The 23,361-nt window shown below is 39.2% G+C and overlaps 2 protein-coding genes and 1 long non-coding RNA gene across 3 annotated transcripts in view; 1 reads left to right on the forward strand and 2 right to left on the reverse strand.

Annotated features, from left to right (window-relative positions):
* LOC123327209 overlaps positions 1-23,361 on the reverse strand; it is a 179,176-nt gene that overhangs the window by 75,228 nt on the left and 80,587 nt on the right. The window lies entirely within an intron of this gene.
* LOC27206289 (E3 ubiquitin-protein ligase ariadne-1) lies at positions 8,098-10,122 on the forward strand. The gene is made up of 2 exons (XM_016171273.3): positions 8,098-8,246; positions 8,307-10,122. The coding sequence occupies exon 2, from the start codon at positions 8,381-8,383 to the stop codon at positions 9,914-9,916; it is 1,536 nt and encodes a 511-aa protein (XP_016031333.1). The 5' UTR covers positions 8,098-8,246; positions 8,307-8,380; the 3' UTR covers positions 9,917-10,122.
* The window catches only part of LOC27206703, a 4,901-nt gene continuing 4,667 nt past the window's right edge, over positions 23,128-23,361 (reverse strand). The window contains 1 exon segment of the mRNA XM_039293373.2: positions 23,128-23,361. This exon segment is cut by the window's right edge and continues 393 nt beyond it. Coding sequence (XP_039149307.1) covers positions 23,128-23,361 — 234 coding nt within the window.

A 23,361-nucleotide genomic window follows, 5' to 3' on the forward strand; every position in this document is an offset into this window, starting at 1 on the left:
TATTTTAAAAATGTTGTGTGGGAGTTAATTGTCTGACATTAATTATGATATAATATATATTATCCCAGTATTAAAAAAAGAATATTTTTTAAATCCAACATTAAAAGCGAATCAATAAATATAAATGACCAATGCCGCATTGAATCTTCAATATTTCATTTGTTCCTATGCCATAAATCTGTGATAATCTAATAACTTTTACTGAAATCATTCCAAAATCCTCCTCAAACATGAAAACGGGTTTGAAATAAAGAATATTTAATCTACCAGGCAATAAATGCTTACAATATTGTTAATAGATTTTTGTAATAAAAATATATTCTAACTTAAGTAAGCAATTTATATTTTTATGGACTTATATAACAATTTGTGCCAAATTTAGATGAGGTATCTACACAGGTGTCGACACACATTTCTTTATATTTATATCTAGTAATAATTAAAAATTAAATTTAAAAATTACATTCTTCAATAAAAATATGATATTAATTTTTATGGGCATATTTTACAAAATTTTAAAATTTGTATTTTAATGTTTTTTAAAATGAATAGTTGTTAAATTTAAGATGCTTATTAAACTGCCGGGTTTAGAGAGACTTTTTATATTTTTACGTTGCCTGTTTATATGCCCATGTTATGGACCGATCCTAAAGTTAAAATAATACTTTTTAAAACCAAATTTTATGTTTTCTTGCATTTTTATTAAAAGAATTGATTTATAATTTAAAGTCGGCAAGCTACCATTAAAACTACAGGCTGAATAATAATTTATCTTAGTCATTTATATTGCGTGGGCAGTCATTAAATTTGCGGGAAGTCAATTGCAATTAGTGAAAATATTTGAGTGCAATATGAGTAGACGAACAACAAAAGGGGTAAGGCGAGTTAGATGTTGGCCATATATATACATACATATATATTAATTGCAAAGCTGGCGAAAAGTGAAAAGTGTCATAACAAGGCGAAGAATGATGGGACTGCCGCTGTGCTGCTGCGACTGCGACTGAGATGCGATGACGTTTGCAGCTGAGTTTTAATGACTCACTAAATTATTCATACGCCGTGGATGCCGACGAATGGCGTTTTGTTTTGAGCACGCCAAGCGCTAAATGTAAACAATTCAGCGCCAGGCAAAATGAAAAGTCAACAAACTTGTGCCGAGCATATGAATATGCAATGAATGCATAGCCTGGCTTGGCTCGGCTTGGCCTGGCCAAGATGATGTTGATGTCCTGCCGTTGACAGGATTGTGGATTTGCGGAGTACGGGTCGTATACCTCATATATATATATATGTACATGCTGCTGATATGAAGAGCATGTGTTGTAGTGAAGTCACTTTCTACCCTCTCGCTCAAATAGAGGGATCACATGACTTGATTGCTTACACAGCCGCCATAGAACATGCTGGTATACGTATACGTATTAATATGAAACGCTTTTGAGCACGTAGCAACACTTATGGCCCCTCAGTCAGCCATCCTGGATGGGTTATATCACGACAATCATCAGAGGACCAGGACGAGTACGAGAGGACAACGCAAACGACAATGACGAGCACAATGAGGATGGAACACTGGAGTTCTGGTAGCTGGTGCGTACGATTCCATTACCAAAATGCCAGTGGAGTGATGACGAGATGACGATGTTGATGATGATGATGTATCATGCATGAAGCATAAATTCCATTTTCAAGTGCACCTCTCAGAATCCTGCCTGCCTGCCAGCCAGCCGAGTTATCCTTTTTGTTGGCTTTCCATCTATTTTCTTTATTTTTTGTTTTTTACCCCCGTTGGTACCTTCTTTGCTGCAATTTTTATTTTCATCTTACTTGAGCCTACACTTCATTTAGCCCCGTCTGCACAGAGCTCGCATGCATTTATTTGTTCAAGGGTTTTTTCTTCGCTTTTTTTCGTCCTGGCTCCGTGGCTTTTTCGCTCAAGTGTTCATGCATTTTCTTCATTGATTGCATTTTTTGTGTTCGTGCGAATGATGTTCGTTGCTAATTAGCCCAAGGGGTTGAAACAAAGGACTTCTGGGGGATATTGCATAATAATTATGCTCAAGTGGAGGCTGGAAATCCGTGAATAAAATGCAATAAAGTTTAAGGACGCACATCTGAATTTAATTGCAAGCAAATGAAGTGCAGTCTTTATCTGAATCCAAAATGGTTCAAATTCGAGCATATACCCAATATATAATAACAATGCTGCGGAACTGAAATCACACATCCAGCAACTGTATTCCACACCTTTGTGGCAGTCATTACAACTGTATCAGTTTCATTCACAATTGAGTTGTTGCCATTGTTACGACTTTATAAGTGCCTGTATCTAAGTATCTAAGCAATGGCATAGTTAACGTGTTTTTTTTTTTTTTTTTGTTTCTTGTTGCCAGCTGCCGACTGCTATATAAATATTTCTGATTGCGCTTTATAGAGTTATAAAAGAGTAAGCGCAAAAAAGAAGAAAAAAATATGGCAAAGTATGGTAATAAATGCCATGGCATTTGAAAATGTTATTAAAAAATGCTGGTGAAAAAAATATACTGCACAGAGAGAGAAGTCAGGCCATGCATATAAATTGCATGGCCTGCATATAGAAATAAATAAGTGAAACAAAAAAAAATACAAATGGTATACCAATAAGTGGTGGACAGGCTATGACGTCAGTTGGCCAAAATACCAAGCCAAGAGCCAAGTGGTGCCAGCCACAGAGATCACAGCTAAATCAGAACCATAAACCAGAAACAACTTCTAAAAACAACTTTCATTTTGTACTCGAGAACGCTGCGCTCAAGTACTGCAACAAAAAAAAAAAAAAATAATAAAAATAATAAAAATAAATAAAAATAATATTAAAATTGAATAAAAAGCTGGAACAGACAGAAACTTCAAATGATTGCGTTTCATTTCCCATTGAGAATGAAATGTGCCAAGGGGTGTGATTGGGAGGACCACGTTCGTAATTAAGTTGAAGTCGCATAATTCAATTAACGTCTTGGCCGTCTATGGGGAATGGGTGGTGCTGGTGGTGCTGGTGGCTCTAGTGGATCTGGTGGTTCTGGCGGTTTTAGAGGTATTTCTCACTGCCGGTGGAGCACACGCAAACGCAGGCAGCAAAAGCACCCACTGCTGCATTGTATTTACTAAGTGGAACTGGTCACTGATCTGGATTAGCAGCAATAACAACAGCCGGCCAAGTAGACGTCAACACAATCACCACACAGAGACTCGAATGCTGCACTGGGCGAAGGAATGGTAATTAGAATATCGAAGAAATTACTCCAATAAAAGTTTAAAAAAATAATAAAGTAATAAATTAGACATTAGTTCAACCCATTTATATAGATAAAATAACATAAAACATAAGTCAAAGGAACATAAAGAGTGTAGCTAATACAAATACTTGTGTTGTTACTAAGTGACAGTTACGATGCGCTCGAAATCGATTGGCGGTGACCCTACGATTTTCACAGTGCATTAGAGCCGGGCTAGGAAATATTGTGGGGACACCGCTGTACCAAAGCGTGACAGGCATGAATTAACAATTTGAATTAATGTCAGTTACTCATGGCATGGCTGCTGCTCCAAAGACTGAGTGCGATGGAAAGGGGATGGGGATTGGATTGGGGGGGAGGAGATTGAGTGGGCGCCCTCGTTTTAGTTCGCCTTAGTTGCACTTACTAATTTCTGACTACGACTGGCATTGATCTTTGCATTGTCCGTCCCGTCCGCCGGCGGCCACAAAATGAAAGGAAAAGTAAGTTACGATTACGTTGCCGAGCGAGCGCAGCGGAGTTAACGTTAACGTTAACCAGAGGGAAAGGTAATTGCGATTTGGCCAGAAAAGGGAAAGGAAATGTTTCCTGCGCTGTGATTTTTGCTTGGCCAAGTGTCAAAAAATGTGGCATTCCCCTTTGGCTTCTCTCAAATGGAAGGAGGGCCAAAAGGCGGGTTTGGGATTGGGATTGGGCGATGGGGTACGAACGAGACTGGAACCCGGCTGAGCTGGCGCCAAATTAACCGGAAATGTCACAATGGCAATGGGCGACGTGCGGCCCGCTGCCCGTTTTGGAAATTATACAATTTTGTCACGTGACGTGCATTAGAAAACACAGTCACACAAAAACACCAAGATATTACCAAGACGTGCCAGACTGTCGCGGTCCAAGCAACACCAAAAAATGCGGAGAAAAAACAAAGAAAATCTGATAGGAGCGAATCAAACAATTAAAGGCCAACCAGATAATCTAAACATGATATGAGGTATGAAAGGATACTGGGGACATAATGGTGACCAGACAAAAATTATAATGAAATCAACTGTTTTAAAATAAAAGTGTAGGCTTGTATCGTCACTAATTGCATTGACGCTCACTGTGATAATTTGTCACAGGTGTATTTAGTTTTATATTTGCTTACAATAAATTTCAATTTATTTCAAGTAAACTTTAATGCCCCAAAAACAACACAAAGTAATACGCTTTAATTACAACCAATCCACCCCTGAGTTCCCATTAGAATGGTATAAAAACCAGTAACGCCCCCCACTTAGACGAGTGTGAACCCGTCAACTCCACTAAATGTCAACTGAACACGCGAAATTCCGCAGCAGGACTTTCACTGGCCAGAGAGTCCTTTTTCTGAATCATACATATACCTGCATATACGGCCGGCCGTCAAAAAAGTTTTTCAAAACCAAAGGCAACGTTCTCTATGTCACAAAGTGGATGGGCGCTTTTTTTCCACAAAAGAAGCCGCAAAAGCGCGAGAATATTGGCGGACGAAATGCAAAACCCGCTTTGAAGTCTGAGCCCAGTGATTTGCCTTCTTGGGGGCAAACTTACTAACTAAACTGCCACTTTGAAGTGGAGTAGTTTTCCTTCTTAACGCACTTTCTTCGTTGGCGAAAAATACCATACCACCTAGAAAAGATGGCGGAAATGCTTCAATTTCAAAGGCGAAATGCCGCCAAACGATGAAGAGAGACAGCAGCACGTACGAGTCCACACATGTGGTGGAAAAAAGTTTTTCCTCTGCTGATTTCTTTCACTTTTCGGGGGTTGAATGTGTACAAGGGGGAGCACTTTCACTTTTCTTCGCACCCAAGTATTCTGTCACAAGGCTACATTTTTTTGTTGTTCCTTTTTCGCAGACCCTTTTGATTGGAAGTATTTGCGCAAAATATGCGAGGGTGGGATTATGATAAGGATATGCCTCAGGGTTGCAGTGGAGCACAATCGTTTTCAAAGCAAATTTTTGGCAATGCTTTTGCTTTGATGAAGAGTTAAAAGAGCTGTCTGTGCAGTGACAGTTGCGAATGTCGAGTTAACACAAAAAAAGGGCTACAGAAATTATAAAATATAATAAAAAAAAGTTGAATATTTATGATTCATCTTCACCAAGATTCTGTGATAAATGTGCTGTTCCCGTAACCCATTTTTCCAACCAACCACTTGATGAATGATCACCCGGATCGCACTTAAAACGAATTTAAAAGTCTAGACTGTAGACCAAAACGAAATTTCACATAAATCTCTGACACACTCGAAACTTGAAATTAATTTTTGATTTTAATTATATACGAATTCATCGCCGGGCAGCTACTGTTAAACCGCTACTCAAGGTCAATCAATGGCGCAGAGAAAACATAAATTCAGCTGTCCATGCCAACCGTTAATGTAATAACTCATGCCTCACCGCGACTTGATTATGAATCGAGAGCCCGGCTTTAAACAGAAATACAAAAAAAATCTAGCATTCTTTCCTATACTCGTACAAACTCGTACATATATCATTTCTCTTTTGGGGGCCCCCGTCGCATCAAAATCAAATTAGTTCCGAGCGTTGATTTTCTTCCAACAGTGTCGGCGCTTCATGCTCGTTGATTTCCAGCTAATTTTTGCTTTTCAAATCGACTACACAATACCAGACAAGAGGAGTAATTATAATGCGAGAAGCGGGCGAACGCATTTATCGCTGCGATCAGCATACATCCGTTTGCCGTTGATATAAAGCTTGTAATTACCTGGCTAATTTACATGAATTTCCAAGCGAACATCCTTTTGGCCAGAGAAACCGTTGGCCGAGCTGGAGAAATTTTTCCCAAGAATATTTCGCAGCAAATAGTTGCAGGAACATTAAGTACACGGTGGAAAATACACATAACTTAAATGTACAAAATTTAGAAAAAAAAACAGCAACTTTTTAAACCATATGTATTAAGCTTAGGTTTTTTGTTTTGATTGCTAAATTTTTTAATTTTGTATCTTTACTTAAATTATCATTAGTTTTTCGTAGTGCAAAACTTTAAGTAGGCGCAGAAAAATGCCAGTTGGCCGGGATTGTTGGCTTTGCCTATCAGCTATTTGGCATCATCATCGGGCAGGCATGTGGTTCTTGGTCTTTTTGGCGTGGTCACGTCACAGGGCCATCGCTGTTGACCATCATCATTGCAGTTGGCCATTTCTTTCGGCCTCTCGCAACGCGATTGGCAACGATAAAGCGTCGTGGCCAACAAGTGGCGCATCTATGTTGCGATTGCATTTGCATCGGGGGTAGGTAGGTGGGGAAAATTCTTCAAATTTTGCACATATGACACTGGCCACGCCCACTTGCTGGCAACCGCCTTCCTCCGCTCCTTTTCTTGTTATCCCTGCTTCTTTTGCACCAGCAAATGGTCAAATTATTTCCTTTTCCGCATTTTCCACCAAAGCATTCACGCGCACGAAAGGATTTCTTGTAATTTGGCTGTGACTTGAAAAGATGCTGGATGAATATATATAAAAAAAAGGGGCGAGAATGTGGATCTCCAACCACACAAACTGATGAAAGGGATTTTGTGGCTGCCTTTGCTGTTTTGGCGACTTGGCATTTTTATTTGTAATGATTTTTGCCAGCTCTTTCGGCTTTACTTTTTTTTTGCATTCTGGAACGGGCTACTGTTTTTGGCGGGTTGTTGTGCGGCTTTGTTTTAAATAAAAAATATAACACAAAAAGGGAGGGGAGAGAAAGAAATAAAGGCATGACCACTATGTGTGCTTCTCCTCTGTAAATGCATATACACACGTAAACTAAATTCAGCACTTAAAATAAAAAATTTATGAAATTAGGCAGTTTGGAAAAAATATGCATTGATTTAGCTAGATTTTATAAAGTAATTAATAAATGATCCTTTGCAGGCAAGAATCAAAATATATTAACAATTCTAGTTTAACATTATTTTACAATATATACCCCTTTTTACAAACTTACAAAGTTTCAAATAATTAGAAAATTATTATTTTAATTGTAAAAAATAATGTTACCACTAATTTTCTTCCTGTGTACTCCTACCCAAGTGCATCTTGGCATGGCAGATTGAGCCCGCTTGTTCAATGAGTGCTGGAGATGGGCTGGATTGGGCTGCTCCTGGGATTCTGGACCGGGATCCTGCATCTGCATCTGCATTATGCACACTCATTACCCTTACTCCATATCTCTCACTCATTTTGGCTTTCCGTCCCGCTCTGGTCGCCATTATCCTGCGCTCACTTCACTTTCATTTCGCATATCGTATATATGTGTGCATGGGGTTTTTTCCTGGATTTTATTCCTCGTTTTTATTTACGTGCCATACCCTTGCCACTTGAGACATTGCTTTGTTCTGTTTTATGCCACGAAGGGGTTATGAAAAAACATATATCCCGAAAAGCTTTTAGTGTGCATGTGAGAACGCGTTAAAAGCGCAGGCCAAATGCATTTGGATGGTCTCTCAACACAGAACTAAAAATGCTCGATGCCTAAAGCCGCATGGCAACTAAAAATCACACAAAATTCTACTTTTACTGTTTTTGCTATAAGGATGTTATAAAATTTTTAAACATTTTTTAATATGTTTTTAACTACCAACACAACACTGGTGAATCTCCTTTTCCAAATATTGCAGATATACTCTAGGTGGAAAGCAGTTGATGTGGTCGTTCTAATAGCGCTTGGTCCCAAGACTCAAAAATTTTACAGCACTGGTGCTTACATGGTTGTAGAAACATCCCAGATAATTTGAATCGAAAACGACAATCCTAAAATGCTGCCATATCGTACAATTTATTTTATGATTTTGTCTGTGTATGTTTCTTTATGCAAAGGGAAATCTTGACAAGCACTAACTAAGTAGGTTTAGTCTTCAGTAGAAAAAAGAAGAAAAATACAAGAAAAAATCAATTCTTTACATCGAGAGTGTTCCATATCCTCCAAAACGATTCGTGGTCTGTAAAACGTTGTTGCTGTCGTGTTGGTACCGTTTATATGTGTCTCTATTCCATCAGGCCCATAAAAGACATCAAATGTTTTAGATCCGGTGTTATAAATTCCAAAAAAATTCTAACCACATGCTGGTAATATGAATTCCGAAATGGAATTCTCGGATGAGGACCACGGTGACTCGCATCGATCGCTTCTCACTCACATGAGTTGCGAAAATGACAGCGGCAGCGAGGATACCTGCACGGAAATCCTTTTGCCGGAAAATTCCAACAGTCCCGAAACGGATGACTTTGTGTACAAGGTCCTTTCGGTTGACCAGATTGTTCAGCATCAGCGTAACATCATCGATGAGGTGAATAATGTCCTGAATTTGCCACCGCAAGTCACGCGTATTATCCTGAATCACTTCAAATGGGACAAAGAGAGCTTGTTCGAAAATTATTTCGAGAGCAATCCGAAGGACTTCTTCCAGCGTGCCCATGTGTTGAATCCCTTTGAGAAGAAGATTGAAATCGATTGTGCGGCGTCCACATCCTGTTCCTCACCTCAGCTCTGTGGCATTTGCTTTTGTTCTTGCGATGAGCTCATAGGTTTGGGTTGTGGTCACAACTTTTGTGCCGCCTGCTGGAAACAATATTTGGCCAATAAGACGTGTAGCGAGGGCTTGGCCAATACCATCAAATGTCCAGCGACCAACTGCGAGATCCTGGTGGATTATATATCCTTCCTGAAACTGGCCGATGATCCAGAGGTTGTCGAGCGATATCAGCAGCTCATCACCAACACCTTTGTGGAATGCAACACGCTGATGCGATGGTGCCCCGCCCCCAATTGCAGCCATGCCGTCAAGGCCGTTTGCGCTGAACCACGAGCTGTCCTTTGCAAATGTGGGCATGAATTTTGCTTTGCTTGTGGCGAAAATTGGCATGAACCCGCCAGCTGCAGTTCGCTCAAGACATGGGTCAAAAAATGCCTTGAGGACTCGGAGACATCGAATTGGATTGCCCAGAACACGAAGGAGTGCCCCAAGTGCAATGTGACCATCGAGAAGGATGGTGGTTGCAATCATATGGTGTGCAAGAATCCATCCTGCCGTTATGATTTCTGCTGGGTGTGCCTGGGCTCCTGGGAGCCACATGGTTCGTCCTGGTACAGCTGCAATCGATTCGACGAGGAGGAGGCCAAACAGGCCAGATTGGCTCAGCAAAAATATCGCTCTTCAATGGCCCGATATCTGCACTATTACAATCGTTATAGCAACCACATGCAGAGCTTGAAAATGGAAAATAAATTGTATTCCAATATTCAGGCAAAAATGGAAGACATGCAGGAGGAGATGAGCTGGATTGAGGTTCAGTTCCTGCGTGATGCCGTCGATGTCTTATGCCAATGTCGCACCACTCTGATGTACAGCTATGTGTTCGCCTTTTATCTGATGAACAACAATCAGAAGATCATATTCGAGGATAATCAGAAGGACATGGAAATGGCCACCGAGAAGCTGTCCGAGTGCTTGGAGCGAGAGATCACTGTCAAGAATATCTACGAAGTTAAACAAAAGGTCCTCGACTTATCGCACTATTGCCAAAAACGACGACATGTCCTCCTTTGCCATGTGAGGGAGGGATACGAAAATGACTGGTGGGAATTCAAGGAGGAGACCACTACATAACTTGTATAATCCAAAGACATCTGTATTCGATGCACAACACAAGAAAAAAATGTAAATTAATACTGAAGACTTTATATGAAACGCACACAGTAAATATTTCGGTTTTCACTCGGGTTGAACTGACTACAGTTCACTGGACAAAGATTTTTCAAAATTTACAGTTTTTATACAAGAATAGAAAAATATAAACAATAAGAAAACACCAACCTTTAGGCATTGTGGAGTACTTGCATTTATATTGGATGTGTTAGTAGTATTTTTGTTTAAATGTTATGCTCTTACAATGTATCATTGTAGTGCATTAAAGAGCTCATTCTTAAAAAAAGGTGTATGATCATGTAATAAACTTAATTAGTGTATAATTTTGCAGAAATATTTTGCTTTTATCAGACCATTGAGACTTTTGTGCAATTTCCCGACAAGTGTAGATCCAATCTACTTATATAGCCAGCCCCACTGTTTGCTCTCCTTCTTGGCCCACTAATATGCGTCTGGCTTTTGTAATTATAACATAAATCAATCCCAATTTCATGTTATACTTTTCAGCGAAGCAAAGCGATTAATGTCGACAATGGACCAGAGAGATATGGCATGGCAAGAGGAAAATCATAAATAAGCCATATATTGCCATGGCCAATAACGGAATGGAACGAAATGAACACCCCACCGATCGACCGTATGAAAAATATTTCCTTATCGCGATGCTTCCCCAAGAGAAACGCCGCCAGGTGCAAAACGAAACGTGTGGATATATCGAAGTGTTTTGGTGGGTGGGGGGGAGTTGTGGGGGCTAGGAACTGGCAACTGGAAAAGCCTTGGCCAATAGATTTACGGCAAACGGCAGCCGAGTCGTGCCTGCCTTGGCTTAGAGTGTGAATTTTCGCACCCGTGATGAAGTTTCCAATTAAATTTTATTGGATTTCAAATTGAGGCTGAGAGTCAAGCTGCTGATCCGATGCCTTTGCCTTTTTCCAGCTTCGACTGGCTGGTAAATATTTGCGCACCATTGTTGTGGCAAGTGTTGAAAGTGGGCGGTGCAGTGCTAACCCCCTGCAACCTCCCAAATCCACCCACCAACTCCCCGCACATCACACAATCCTCTGTCTCTAGCAGAGTGATTTCTTATGGCAGTTCAATTGCGGGGTCATCAACGTGTCAGCATTCGAATTGCACCAATGCGGATGCCACAAAGTTGCACCCTGGAATTGACTAATTTATGAATGCATTGTGGGAACGCCTTGAGAATTTCGGTGATTGCCAGTAAATATTTCAGAACGAGGTGAAAGTTTTAAAGTGGTTTTCTTTGCTGAACTCTGATCAGAATAGAATTGATAATTTAATTTAAATACATGAAGTTATTAACAAAAAATTTTATGCTTGATAACATATAAAACAAAGCTTGTCTATATAACTTTCCAAATATGTTGCACCATAAAACATCACTTTAAAAATTGAATTCATATCGCTTTCAATTACTCGAATTTTCTTTATCAACTTCCGCTTTTCTTCTCACTTTTCTCGGCACAACTTTAAGCTCTGGGCCTCATCTCTATTTACCTAGCATATCGGCTTGGCCATAAGGCAGCAAGTGGCAGTCAACAGTTGGCCTGTTCCTGGCCCTTGGACTTCGGCTCATTCAACAAGTCAACAAACAAAACACACACAGTGGAGAATGAAGAAAAGATGACGATGGGGAATAAAGTAAAATAAAATGAAAAAAAAAGAAAAAAATCACTGTAGTCCTTCCGTTGGAGACCTGCTCCCTGGTCAAGTTGTGCTCAAGTGCGTTCGTATTAATTTTATTTATTGGCCACAAAATCCCAACCGCAGACACTCTGCCCCTTCTTCAGGCTTAACGGTCTCGGTTGGTCGGTTGGTCGGTTGGTTGCCTGGTTGGTTGGTATGTCCTGCTCCTTGCCTCTTGGCCTGGCTTATTGAATTTTTATCTACAGTTTGCCTTTGTGCTTATGGCATCTCACTGAATCTTGAATCGCGGCCAGGGCGTTAGCTATTTTTATTATGGCAAATTCTCCTTCAGTTTTTTTTTTTCGCTCTCTACTTCGAGCGGCAGGCACTTGATGTCCTTACATCTGCTTTACAACTTGGTCGCGTACTTTCAATTACGCGCCTTCGTCCTGCCATTGTCCTTGGCCTCCGTCGAAGGTCGGTTAATAGCCAGCCGGGATGACAATGGACCAGGGCCAGAAAGTGTTGTAAGCCAACTGAGATTACCGGCAAAACTGTGTCAATGGCCGGGATAAATCAATCAACTGAATGAGGAAGCAAGCGCTGGCTGACCTTTGTTTTAGAACAATAATGGAACTTGAATGGGATATTTTATTGGTTCACTTAGTATTATCTTTAATATACAATTAATTTGACGTAACAACTCTTTGCTCTCTTTATAAAGCCGATATTATTTTTAAAATTGATACTTCTATTAAAAAAACCTAATTTCCGTTCATAAGTTTTTCTTTTCATATAAGAAGCACCTGTCTCTGGTGAAAGACATTTTATGTAATTCACGATTGCAGCCAATTTGTTTTTGCACTTTCTAATGGCTTCCCCTTTTATTTCCTATCTGCGGCACATTAGTTGGACCATTGAGCAACTATGTTGTTGCATTGTATCTTTTTGTACCGATTTTTGCGGCGAAGGCCTAGCTTTGCAATAAACAATCACAGGAGACACAGTAAACAAATATACACTACATCGTTCATATTTGTACAAAGCTTTTTCTTAAGACTTAATTTTGAATTTGTAATTATAAAAATTAATGTTTCCTTTTTATCAATTTTTTAAATAAAATGATGAATGATTATGTTTATAGTAATCGGAGACTGGCTTACTGCTTGGTTTCTCAATTTTTTAGCGGTGTAACTTTGACTATAGTTGGATCTGAATCTAAGGCTGCCTCTGCGACTTCTTGGCCACTTTTTTTTTGACTAACTTGTACTCCTTGCACTATCACTTCATCAGCGACGTGAATTTATGAGGCACTTTGCGCAGTCGCCGAGCATCGTTGGCCATAATTTGCCGCCGTCTTGGCTTCTCGGTCTCGTCTATTGGCGAGTGCACAAATTGCGTTGATATGCTGACAGGCGGCACACAGCTCGTGCACGGCGAGAAAAAGCCCCCCCACTTTATTAGCACACTCATTTGCCTATCGCCCATCCAAAGAGGCGGCAAAATGCATTGAAAGTCCGCAGTCTTCGGACTTCCACTAAATTGAGGCACGCGCGCAGGCGTTAAAGAGTAAACAAATAAACAGTAGGCACCAGCAGCGGTCCACAGAAACAAAAAAAAAAAAGAAAACTTCAATTGAATTTAATTGGCCAAGTTGTGAGGGGCAGACGTTGGTCTTTTCGACACTAACTAACTGTCACATTTCTGTGATGCGCGAGAATTGGAACTCAGATGCGTAAATAAGCGGGAACTTGATGAAATAATGAGTTATTGAACTAAGGAATACTCTATTCACAGAAGAATTATGAATTTAATTAATTCTCAAATTGAGGAATGCTTAATATACATATAAAAACCGAGAAAACCATATACAAAAGATAGTATTACTAGAATAAAATCGCATTTTAAATATAAATACATTAAATACATTATGAACCACATTCAAGAGCTTTTGATTTTTTTTGGAAATGATATTTAGATATTTACATATTTAAAATATTTTTAAATTTCTTATATAATCAATTATACCCCTTCATGTAGTGTAACTTTAACTTAACTCATCATACAAATTAAACGCATTCCTCGGGCTACAGCTGCCGTGGCTTCTGTTTTTTCTGCTTATCACTTGTATCATCATCATCATTCCGCGGCAAAAAAGAAAAAAATCGCCATCGAAAAAGGTCGTGCCAATTTAATTAAGCGACATTTTATTTAATTATTTCATATATTGATTGCAAAATGTGTAAAGCTTTTAATTGCGAAAAATGACCGCAATTCCCCAAACGACGGCGAGCCGCGCCAAAAAACCCAAGGCTCGCCTCACATTCCCTTCCATTAATATGTGTCTACATATTGGGCAGCAATAATTTCAATAATTTCGCATGGAGAAATTGCTGGAATGAAATTGATTTGGCTCGACAGCAGATGCATTTAATGCATTTATATTGCATTTCATTATGCTTATTTCATTTCGTAATGATTGAATTGCAACGGCTCGAATGATGACTGCCAATAACAATGGACAATTGGACAAATCAAACAGATATGGGGCTTTTTGGTCTCGTCCTGGATATATCAGTCTCCTGGATCGTGTTTGTACACTGAGAAAATAATATGCTAAGTTGTTATGTTAAATTCGCAAGCATAGATTATTGCTTGAATTAATACTATAATAACCATAACTTTTGATACTCGTATAATCAAATATATTTTAATTTCCTCGAGGTATATAATATAGTTGAAATAATATTATTTGAGCAACAACAAATTAACTTTAGCTTAATTTAGCTGGTACTACTAAAACATACTTGTTTTGCCCTTATTTATTAAGTTACTCATTTACTCATTATAAGTTAGCGAGCTCATTGAAAATGTATAGCCCCGCAGCTATTGTTTAGATTTATTTCGCTGTGTGAGCCGTTTGAGCAAACATATCAATTATGCGGCACATTTTTGCTGTTATAAATATTTACGCAGAAATTAATTATTTGATATTAAAATGACCGCCAACATTTTACACTCGACTGGGGTCCAGGATCTGCGAAATCCACTCGGGATATTGGCTTTATCCCCGGGCTTCCTGCGGTTGAGTTTTTTTTTTTTTTTTTTGTATTTGTATTTTGTTTTTTGAATTGTGGCCCGAGTGACTGGTTGACTGGTTGAATGGCCATGGCCTGGATGTGTGCACTGTGATTGACACGGTAAATGATATTCGCATTATGCACAGGATATGTTGCTGTCCAGTTCGGAGTGCCCATGTGTGCGTGCGTGTGTGTGTGTGATGGTTAAACAGGAAACGGAAATGGCAACAAGCATTGTGTGCAGTTCCATCGGGAGCCATCTGCATATTGCATATTTGTTGTTTATTCAGCCACTGTGATTGCCATAAAATCCATTGTTGTTTCAGTTGTTGTTGCTCGGCAAATGGCAAAATTTAAAGCCTGATGAGCCGATAAACGCTTTAAAATTGTAACCGATGTTGGGCAAATTTTTGCATACTGCCGTCCAATATAATTCGCTGTTTCAGCATTCAGAACCATCCGCATCATCGTTGCGAAACGCCCCAAACCCTGGATTTCTCATCAGGCCCATTCAGAATGTAGCTATACTTGCAAGCCCCTTGCCCGGATAAAGGCATCTACGTTGGCAGGAGCTGAAGAAATGCTCTTTAAGGATCCACTTGTGTGCCTGGGCTCTCAAGTGTCCTTTGCATGTTAGCGAAACCACTCGAAAATATGACGCGTTTGCTGAAGTATGCAAAAATTGCACATGGAACACGGAGCACAGGAGGCTGCAAAAAAAAATACCACCAAGCTCAACTGCTCAGCCAAATCGCGGAACAATTCAATGTTTTCGCTGCTTAAAGTTGTTCTGCAAAGGCCTAAGATTTATCCAACATTTCTATCAATCGATGGCCAAAAGGGCGGCAAATGTGATACGTTGGCATAAGAGAGAAGTACCACAAGGATAATATTGCTGATTTCATGGAAAATGTTAACCAGAATAAGTATCTTTTTCCTGCTGTTTTTGCTCTTTACTTTTAAAAAATGGCAATAAAATTAATAAGAATTAAGCTTTGAGGGTTATGGTTATAAAAAATGGCTTTAATGCGTTTCCAATCCGAAAAGCGCAGTTTTTCGCCCCCAGATTCGATCAATCAATAGCCAGAACTTTGGCGTTGGCGGCGAACATGAAATATCACAGCCAAACCCTTTTTTTCCCGAGCCCGAAAACTTTTCGATTGGGAGTTGGGATTCGGTATCGCTTTGGGTTTGGGTTTTGGTTTCGGTTTCGGTTTAGGTTTCAGTTTCAGTTACAGTTTTTCCTTGGCTGGATTTCCTGCAGCCGCCGCCGCGAACGTGAGCGTAACCAAATTTTGCCAGAGGGCTTGGCCAAATCAATTCAATTGCCAAATTATGCCAAACCTAGGAAATACAAATGGAATCGAATCGGCATTAGAAATGGGAAATAGTCATGGCCAATATTCGGTGTGCTGCTACAATATTTGTGGCCGCAATTGTTTTGCATGACTCGACGGAGGCTTAAAAATAGAAAAAAAGACTCAAAAGCTAAGAGACTGAGCCACTGCATTGGCCTAATCGATCATCTGGCCATGTTTTCTTTCTTTTTTTCGGCTGCATTTTGGCTCTTTGGTGTTGTGTACTATTTTCTTTATTTTTTATATTTTTTGGACTATTTTTTTTTTTGTGACGGCGGGTTTTGTCATTTGGCTTCGGTTCGTTTGTTGGCCTGCTGTCATTTTTAACTGTCTATCTCGGTGTCTGTGAGCCGCGGTAAGACTTCGGCTCTTAGCCTGGCCTGCAACTATTTTCCGTGCCACATTTTAACGTAATTATGCCGAAAAAGTAACACGAGCAACGACGCGACGCGCCGCGGCATTTGATTAATTGTCGAATCGTGCACACCACTGGGGCTATTTGTTATCTCAAGGCGTTGAAATTATAAATTGTTTTGAGTGCTAGCCCCACGCGAGTCTCCGAAAAATACAAAATACAAAATACGAAATAAAAAGCAAGAAGAGACTGTACCCGGACATCGCCTGCCGATCATCGTTAAAGTTGTGCCGAAAGTGTGAAAGGGTTCACCCAAGGGTTCACACGAAATATTACCCAAAGTTCGGGAACGAAAATACAATTTATTTTGACAGGGAATGTAGGATTGATAACGAAGTTTGACAAGAAGTGTAGCTAGAAGATCTGTTAGGATGTCTTCTAAGAATTTATTAAACTTTATGCTTTAATTATGCTTTTTAATAGATAATATAGTTAAGTAAGAGTAAATATCTGAATTATTTGTGTGTATTTTAAAAGTATTCAATAGCAACAATGCCTAATGATTTCAATCAACTTAATGGGCTTATTACCCTTAAGAATACGGCGACTTTGCAGCTTTTAATTCCCCATATCAGCTTCCTTTGCCATTCATAATTTGGAATTTCCTTAAAGTTCAACCAATCCGGGGATGTTCTTTGTCACTCCCGCCACCCAATGACCTCCACCCATCGCCCAGAAAAAACACCACCCACTGAGTGCGCGCTGAAGTGCATAAATGCTGAGTATCCCGGTGAGAACATGGAAATTTCCATGGCTCACATGAACCTGTCGCGAAGCTAGAAAATCAGAAGAGCACGTGACATTGTGTGACATCATTGAGCTGGAAAACTCCGAAAACCGAAACGACAAACAGAACTTTCGCTTTATGGAGTTATGGAGAAAGACAAAGCCAGACGACGCCTTCCAAGTTTAGGTGATTTCTGTTTTTCGTTGTTTGAATTTATTCAGATGATTTTTTTTTTTTTAGAACTTCTACTCGCTGTTTTCCTTCTTTTTTTTCGTCACTTGCAAGTGCACACTTGAGACGGCGATGATGATGACGACGATGGCTATGAGTGACGAAAACCCCACGGGAGGTGTAAACTTTGTGGGGTGTGGCAGTCAGGTGCCGAGAGATGCATTCAGCACGTAGAACATAGATCAACGCGTTTGCATACATGGAACAAGGCACGGGAAAAAATAAAGAAGGGGATGGGGTGAGGTGCCAACTGCAATCACGTTAATTAAAAAGGTGCAAATTGTGAAAGGCGCTTGGGGAATCCGAAAGCCAAATGTGCTGACAGCTGTTAATGAACGAGGTAAGTGCCAAAGGAATGGGCCATCATCATCTCACTTGTTCGCCAGTCACGTGCTCCACTTGGTAATTAAACGTATCATAATTTCTTATGGCAAACAATCTTACTCGTTTTCTTATTTTCCATATGTTCTGAGCTGCTGTTTCGGCACCCAACCGAATGGAGCATTTTTAGCAAAATTCTCAGACCCAAAGGACTCGTGCATTTTTACATGCATTTTAATATTAACGCGCCGCGCGAAAAGAAAGGCGACGCGGCGCAGACAAAAAGGATTTTTTCCCTCCAGGATCAGGCGCATCAGGCATCCTACCAAAAAGGATGCGACAACAGCGACGACATTTGCTTTTGGCCATGGCTCAGTTTGGTCTGCAATTGCTAAATGCGGCTGTCTACGCCTTCGGGGGAGGGGGAGTTGGGCGGATAAATATGTGGAGTGGGCTTACACTGGTTAGTACATTAAATGAAGTCTCATTCCTGCAGACAATTGATCACTACAAAAAACATATATTTACTTATAGAAAAGTTCTTGTCACGAACTTAGAATTTTTAAATATTATTTAAATTATTTACATTAATTATTATTTATAAGTATTTCAGTGGTATTTTGTTAGGTTTTAAAAGGTTTTTCTTGAGTAAGAAATCAGCCTACTAAAATCCTTTTCCAAGTGTACAAAAATGTGAAAAAATGTTTGGTTCTTTTTTGCGTTTGTAGTGCAATAGGAAAATATGAAATTTCATTTTGCCGACTGCCGCCGACGCGTTGCATGCAACAATGGCGTCAAAGCAGCGGCAAATATGCACGGACACCAGCGGCAAACGGCCAAGAGGAGTACAGATGGGACTTTAAATGGTCGCCCATATGGGACAGCTCTCGAAAAAAAGCAAGTGCCATGAAATGGGATGAGCAGAGTGCATTAAAAAGTTGTAAATTCGAATTATGATATTAAATTTTAGTCAAGTGGACGCGGGAGAGCTTCCAACGAAAGCCAGATGCCAGCACGAAATGGAAACTTATAAAATCAAATGAGCGATCGTTAAATAGAAAACATCGTGATGGAGATCAGTTCAAGCTTAGAGCGCCATAAAAATGATCGAGAACTATACTCAAGTTTAATACAATGCTCTAGGAATTAATGACGATTGCGAACTTTATTGATCGTTATGTGGTAATATGATGTCAAATAGAAAACGCCATAGAAAAAAAGGTCTAGGAAATGTTGTAAGTTAGAAAGTACATGATAATTGAGTGATCATAAAACATGCATTTACCTTCGGCGAATGCTTTAAATAGTGCATTTAATGATGTTCTAATAAAAAATCTACAGTATTGATTTGTAATTATGAAAAAACACCAGTCTCAGTATTTTTATGCCTGTGCAGGCTATATAAACTTTATTACCCATTTAAGATGGCCTATAATTATTAAGCCAACTCAGAAGGAGTTCTATAATTGAATAACCAATGAGGCGCGGCTTGAAAGCAGGCTATTTCGAAAGCTTTATACTTTTGTATCCTTTTACGATGTGGAAATTTTTTATGCTGCTTAAAAGTGGGTAGTGGAGTCTGTACAACTTAGTCAATTAATCTAAATCAATTGATCATGCCTAAGGCTATGCAAATTTGGTAATAACTCAAAACCAATTCCCCCACTTAAAATTGGTTTCTGTTTACGATCTCCGATTTTAATTGCAATTCTTGCACTTTTTACGTTCGATTATTTTCATTTATCGAGCATATCATATGAAACTTTTAAAAATCTTTGACAGTTTTCGCAACAATAAAATAAAAACTAAACAAAATACTTGCACTCAAATTACGTTACACGATGTATTTTGTAATTAACATTTCATAAATTTGCCATCGAGATAAGAGAATTTTTCCATTAAGAATCAATTAAAATGTAAGAAAAAAAATATTGCAGTCTGAAACTATCTCGATTGAACCACTTTTCATACTAGATATAAGATTAAGCCACAAGGCATACTCTTCGCAATGTGTGGCAATAAAAGAAAAATGTGTTTTTATTGAAATAGCATAATTCACATGAAAATGCTAATAAATTGTCAGCAGATTATGCGGTTGGCTCCATTAAAAATGAAATAAAAATAAATATATGTGTGCGCAAATAATATAGATATACATAGTATGGCCTGAGCGATTTAATCGCTGCCACAGCTCGGTTAATGAATTGAATTGAGCTGGCAAAAAAAACCCCAAGTGGGCAGTCGCCAAGTGCGCCGGCGGCACTCGTTGCTCCGTAGGCTTTGCGCTTTTTGATCTACTCTAGATTGGCACTTTTAGCGTAGCGCCATGGATACCAAAGCGCCTGAGAAATAATAATAATAAAAATTATGCACTTGCCACTGCGCAAAAAAATTTGCATAGACATACGACTCTATTTCGGTTTCGGTTCAGCTTGCATATCTCCTACTCGCTGTCCGTTTAATCGCCATCTATGTGGGTTATTCATGGCATCTGGGGGAAATAAGGCAATCGAGCGTGCCAAATGGAATTTTTGTAAGTAATTGAAAAATGTATCTAATTGAAATGCATTCGGCAAGGGAATCACAAGTTGGCGCCATCTGTAGGATATCTGCGGAACTGAGAGAAAATGTCCTTTAACGTAATGGTTTCTGTCACTGCTAACTGTAAGGATAACAGTTATACAATTGAACTTTGATGGTAGAATAATAAATATTCAAAGGAATTTGTATGCTTAAAGCTTTAGGGTTTTAAAGGATTTGCTAAGATCCTTAAAAGTTGAAACGTTTGGAATGAACTGCTTGACTCCGAAAAGTAAATCTTTCGGTCTTTAAGTTTCTTTACGTTTTTTTTTTAAGTTTTCTTTAAGTTTCATTCCTCTAAGGGCTCTATTTCTAAGAAGATTTTAGAGAAGCATTCCTCCTTAAAACCATTTCCCAACATATGTGAGCAACTTTACAAAATGTTTTAGATTTTCTTGGGTAATCCCACAACTTAAGTTAACCCTGGGAAAATGATCGGAATTCGCCCGGTCGAAACTCCCATTGATTTATTGGCAGTGAAGGCGAGAGCTTAAGAAGAATGAACAACAAAAAGAAGCATTTTAATGTAATATGTTGTAAAGCTAGCACACGAAAATCACCCATACCGACCACATGCTGGTGTCCCAAATGCATTAGGGGAACCCACGGAAAAGCGGAGCCGCCTAAAAGAAAATAAACAAACATAGCAACGCCCGCATTCCGAGGAAAGCGCCAGCCGCAGCAGCTGCATGAAAAACAGCGACTAGTAACAGCAACTACACTGGAAAAATATCTGGGAAGATTTAATAAGGAAGAACAGCATTAGAGATGAAGCTTTACATATCACTTTTTGTTTGAATAAATGTTAAAGTGTTTATAGGTTTCAGCACAATTCAATTTGCCGCTCTTCTTAGTTGTCAGTTTAATTTATTTTGTGAATTTTTTTTCTTTAATATATTTATGCATTTTATTTTCCGTGTATCATCAGCAACAACTACCAGCTTGCAGTCACACACAAGTCAAAGAAATTTGCTGTTAATTCACGTATTAACCTTTTGACATTTGGCAGCATCGCCAACGACGACGATGCCGAAGTGGAAAAAAAACAAGGAAAAACAAGTCGACAAAATTCCAATATGGGGAGACAGAATTGCCGCAGGGAAAATCTAGGGGCAAGCTGGTGGGCGGCCATGCAGACGGGGAGCAGGGCTTGGGCACATCTGCCGTGGAAAACTGTGTCAATGTGCCAGCAACAATAGCAAATACATGGAAAACTTTTGCCGGGGCGTCGGTTTTCCACATTTGCGTTCGCGAGTGTAGTTGTGCGAAGATGTTGGCATGTGGGGGAGCACAAGCTGCGATCGGCGGTCGGTTTGCTGCCACACCAAATGGAAAGCCGCAAAGGTTTTGATTCGGATAGGAATCGAACTATGAGGTACCTGTATAAACTTAAGATACATATAGAGAAGCTCAAGTAAGTTATTATTCTAAAAGAATATCGCTTGAAGTCTTTTAGGAAAAAATGATGATTTTTGCGACTCCCGATTACATTAAAATAACATTTCAGTATTTAGGAGTAATTCTAAACATGTATGAGTAACCTAATTGTCATTATTATTTTAAGAAATATTATTAATTACTATATAAGTAAATGAAGATAATAATGCCGATATTATATATATAATATATTTTCGAAAATCACCTTTTCGATCATACTCTTTCACAGGGTAGCACGAAAACTCGTGTCTATGAAGTACGTGTGCTTCAATGACTTTCAATTAAATCAATATTCATCGTTTTGGCTGAGGCAGCCGCTTCGGGCTAAATGGCAATGGGGCGACCAAGGCATCGACTTCAAACTCCGCTCCTTGATTAGACGCGACAACAACAACAGCAACAACATGGCCAGGCAGCAACAGGCAGCATCGGCTAAAAACAACAACAACAGCAATCGGCAACAGCAGCATGGGAAAATGTGCAATTTTGGCCAAAAATAAATAAGCCAAGCTGGACGGCAGAGGACGGCGGTGAATCGACCTGACCGTCCCTCGTCTCACATTCGTTGCGCAAAAATTGCTGCCTGTGTCTGATGATCTTACACATAACATAATTTTTTGGAATTTATTCCATAAATATTTAAAAATATATAAAAATTAAAAATAAATTTTCCATCCCCTAATAAAAACATATTTTAGGATATGGCTTTCATTCAAAAGATATTATTTAGTGTTTAACTTCATCGTCTTGATCTTATTCTTAACTATTGTATAAACATACAAATTCCCTCAAGAAAATAGTTATTTAACTGAATGTGGAAAGTTTTAATATGAGTTTGTATTAATTTCCTTTATAACCATTTACTTTTCCATGTGTAGTCAGTAATCAAAGATACACCAGGGAGAGCAGAAAAATAAACATTTGAACTACTAGCCCAGGCCTTTCACATAAAAAAAAGAAGGCGGGCGCCAAATCGCGCGCAAATAATTAATGTTTGGCAATAATCGAAGACACCTTCGGAGGCAGTTGCAACTTTGGCCGGCTGCCAGTTGCCAATTGCCAGTTGCAGGTTGCCAGCTTGCCATTTGGCCATTTGGGCAGTGGATTTTGAGCCGCGACAAGTGCAGCCAGCGGGCATGCAAATGAGGCCGCAAGGGAGGCGTCACCTTGCCGGCAAAATATTTTAGCGTATTTTCGTTGTAATTACAGTTTTTGGGCGGAGAGTTATGGGTAGAAAACGGTTGTGACCAAAGTTTACTTTACAGCCCCACTGAGCCACTTTATTTGACACCACTTTTAGATATTATAAAATTTTGATATATAAAAAAATTAATTTGCATTTTAATTTCAAAAAAAGTCTTTTAGATAATCCTATATTACATTATATTTATTTTATATGATATAGTTACTTTAATCCTAGCATATCCAATAAGCAATTCAACTAGGAAACAAACTGTGGCCAAAGTCAAACCGCCAAACCACAATCCCGCAATCAGGTAATAATATTCCACATCATTTGATTTCACTTCCAAATGCCGATCACGAAATGCCAAATTAAGCAAACCACTTTGAATTCCATGGCGATAGGCATCGTCCTTCATTTTCAGATA

Source organism: Drosophila simulans, chromosome 3L (genome assembly GCF_016746395.2).
Source record: "Drosophila simulans strain w501 chromosome 3L, Prin_Dsim_3.1, whole genome shotgun sequence".
Classification (NCBI taxonomy): Eukaryota; Metazoa; Arthropoda; class Insecta; order Diptera; family Drosophilidae; genus Drosophila; species Drosophila simulans.

Coding starts and splice junctions, on each gene's coding strand:
- LOC27206289 (XM_016171273.3), top strand. CDS start 8,381: ATGAATTCCGAAATGGAATTCTCGGATGAGGACCACGGTGACTCGCAT.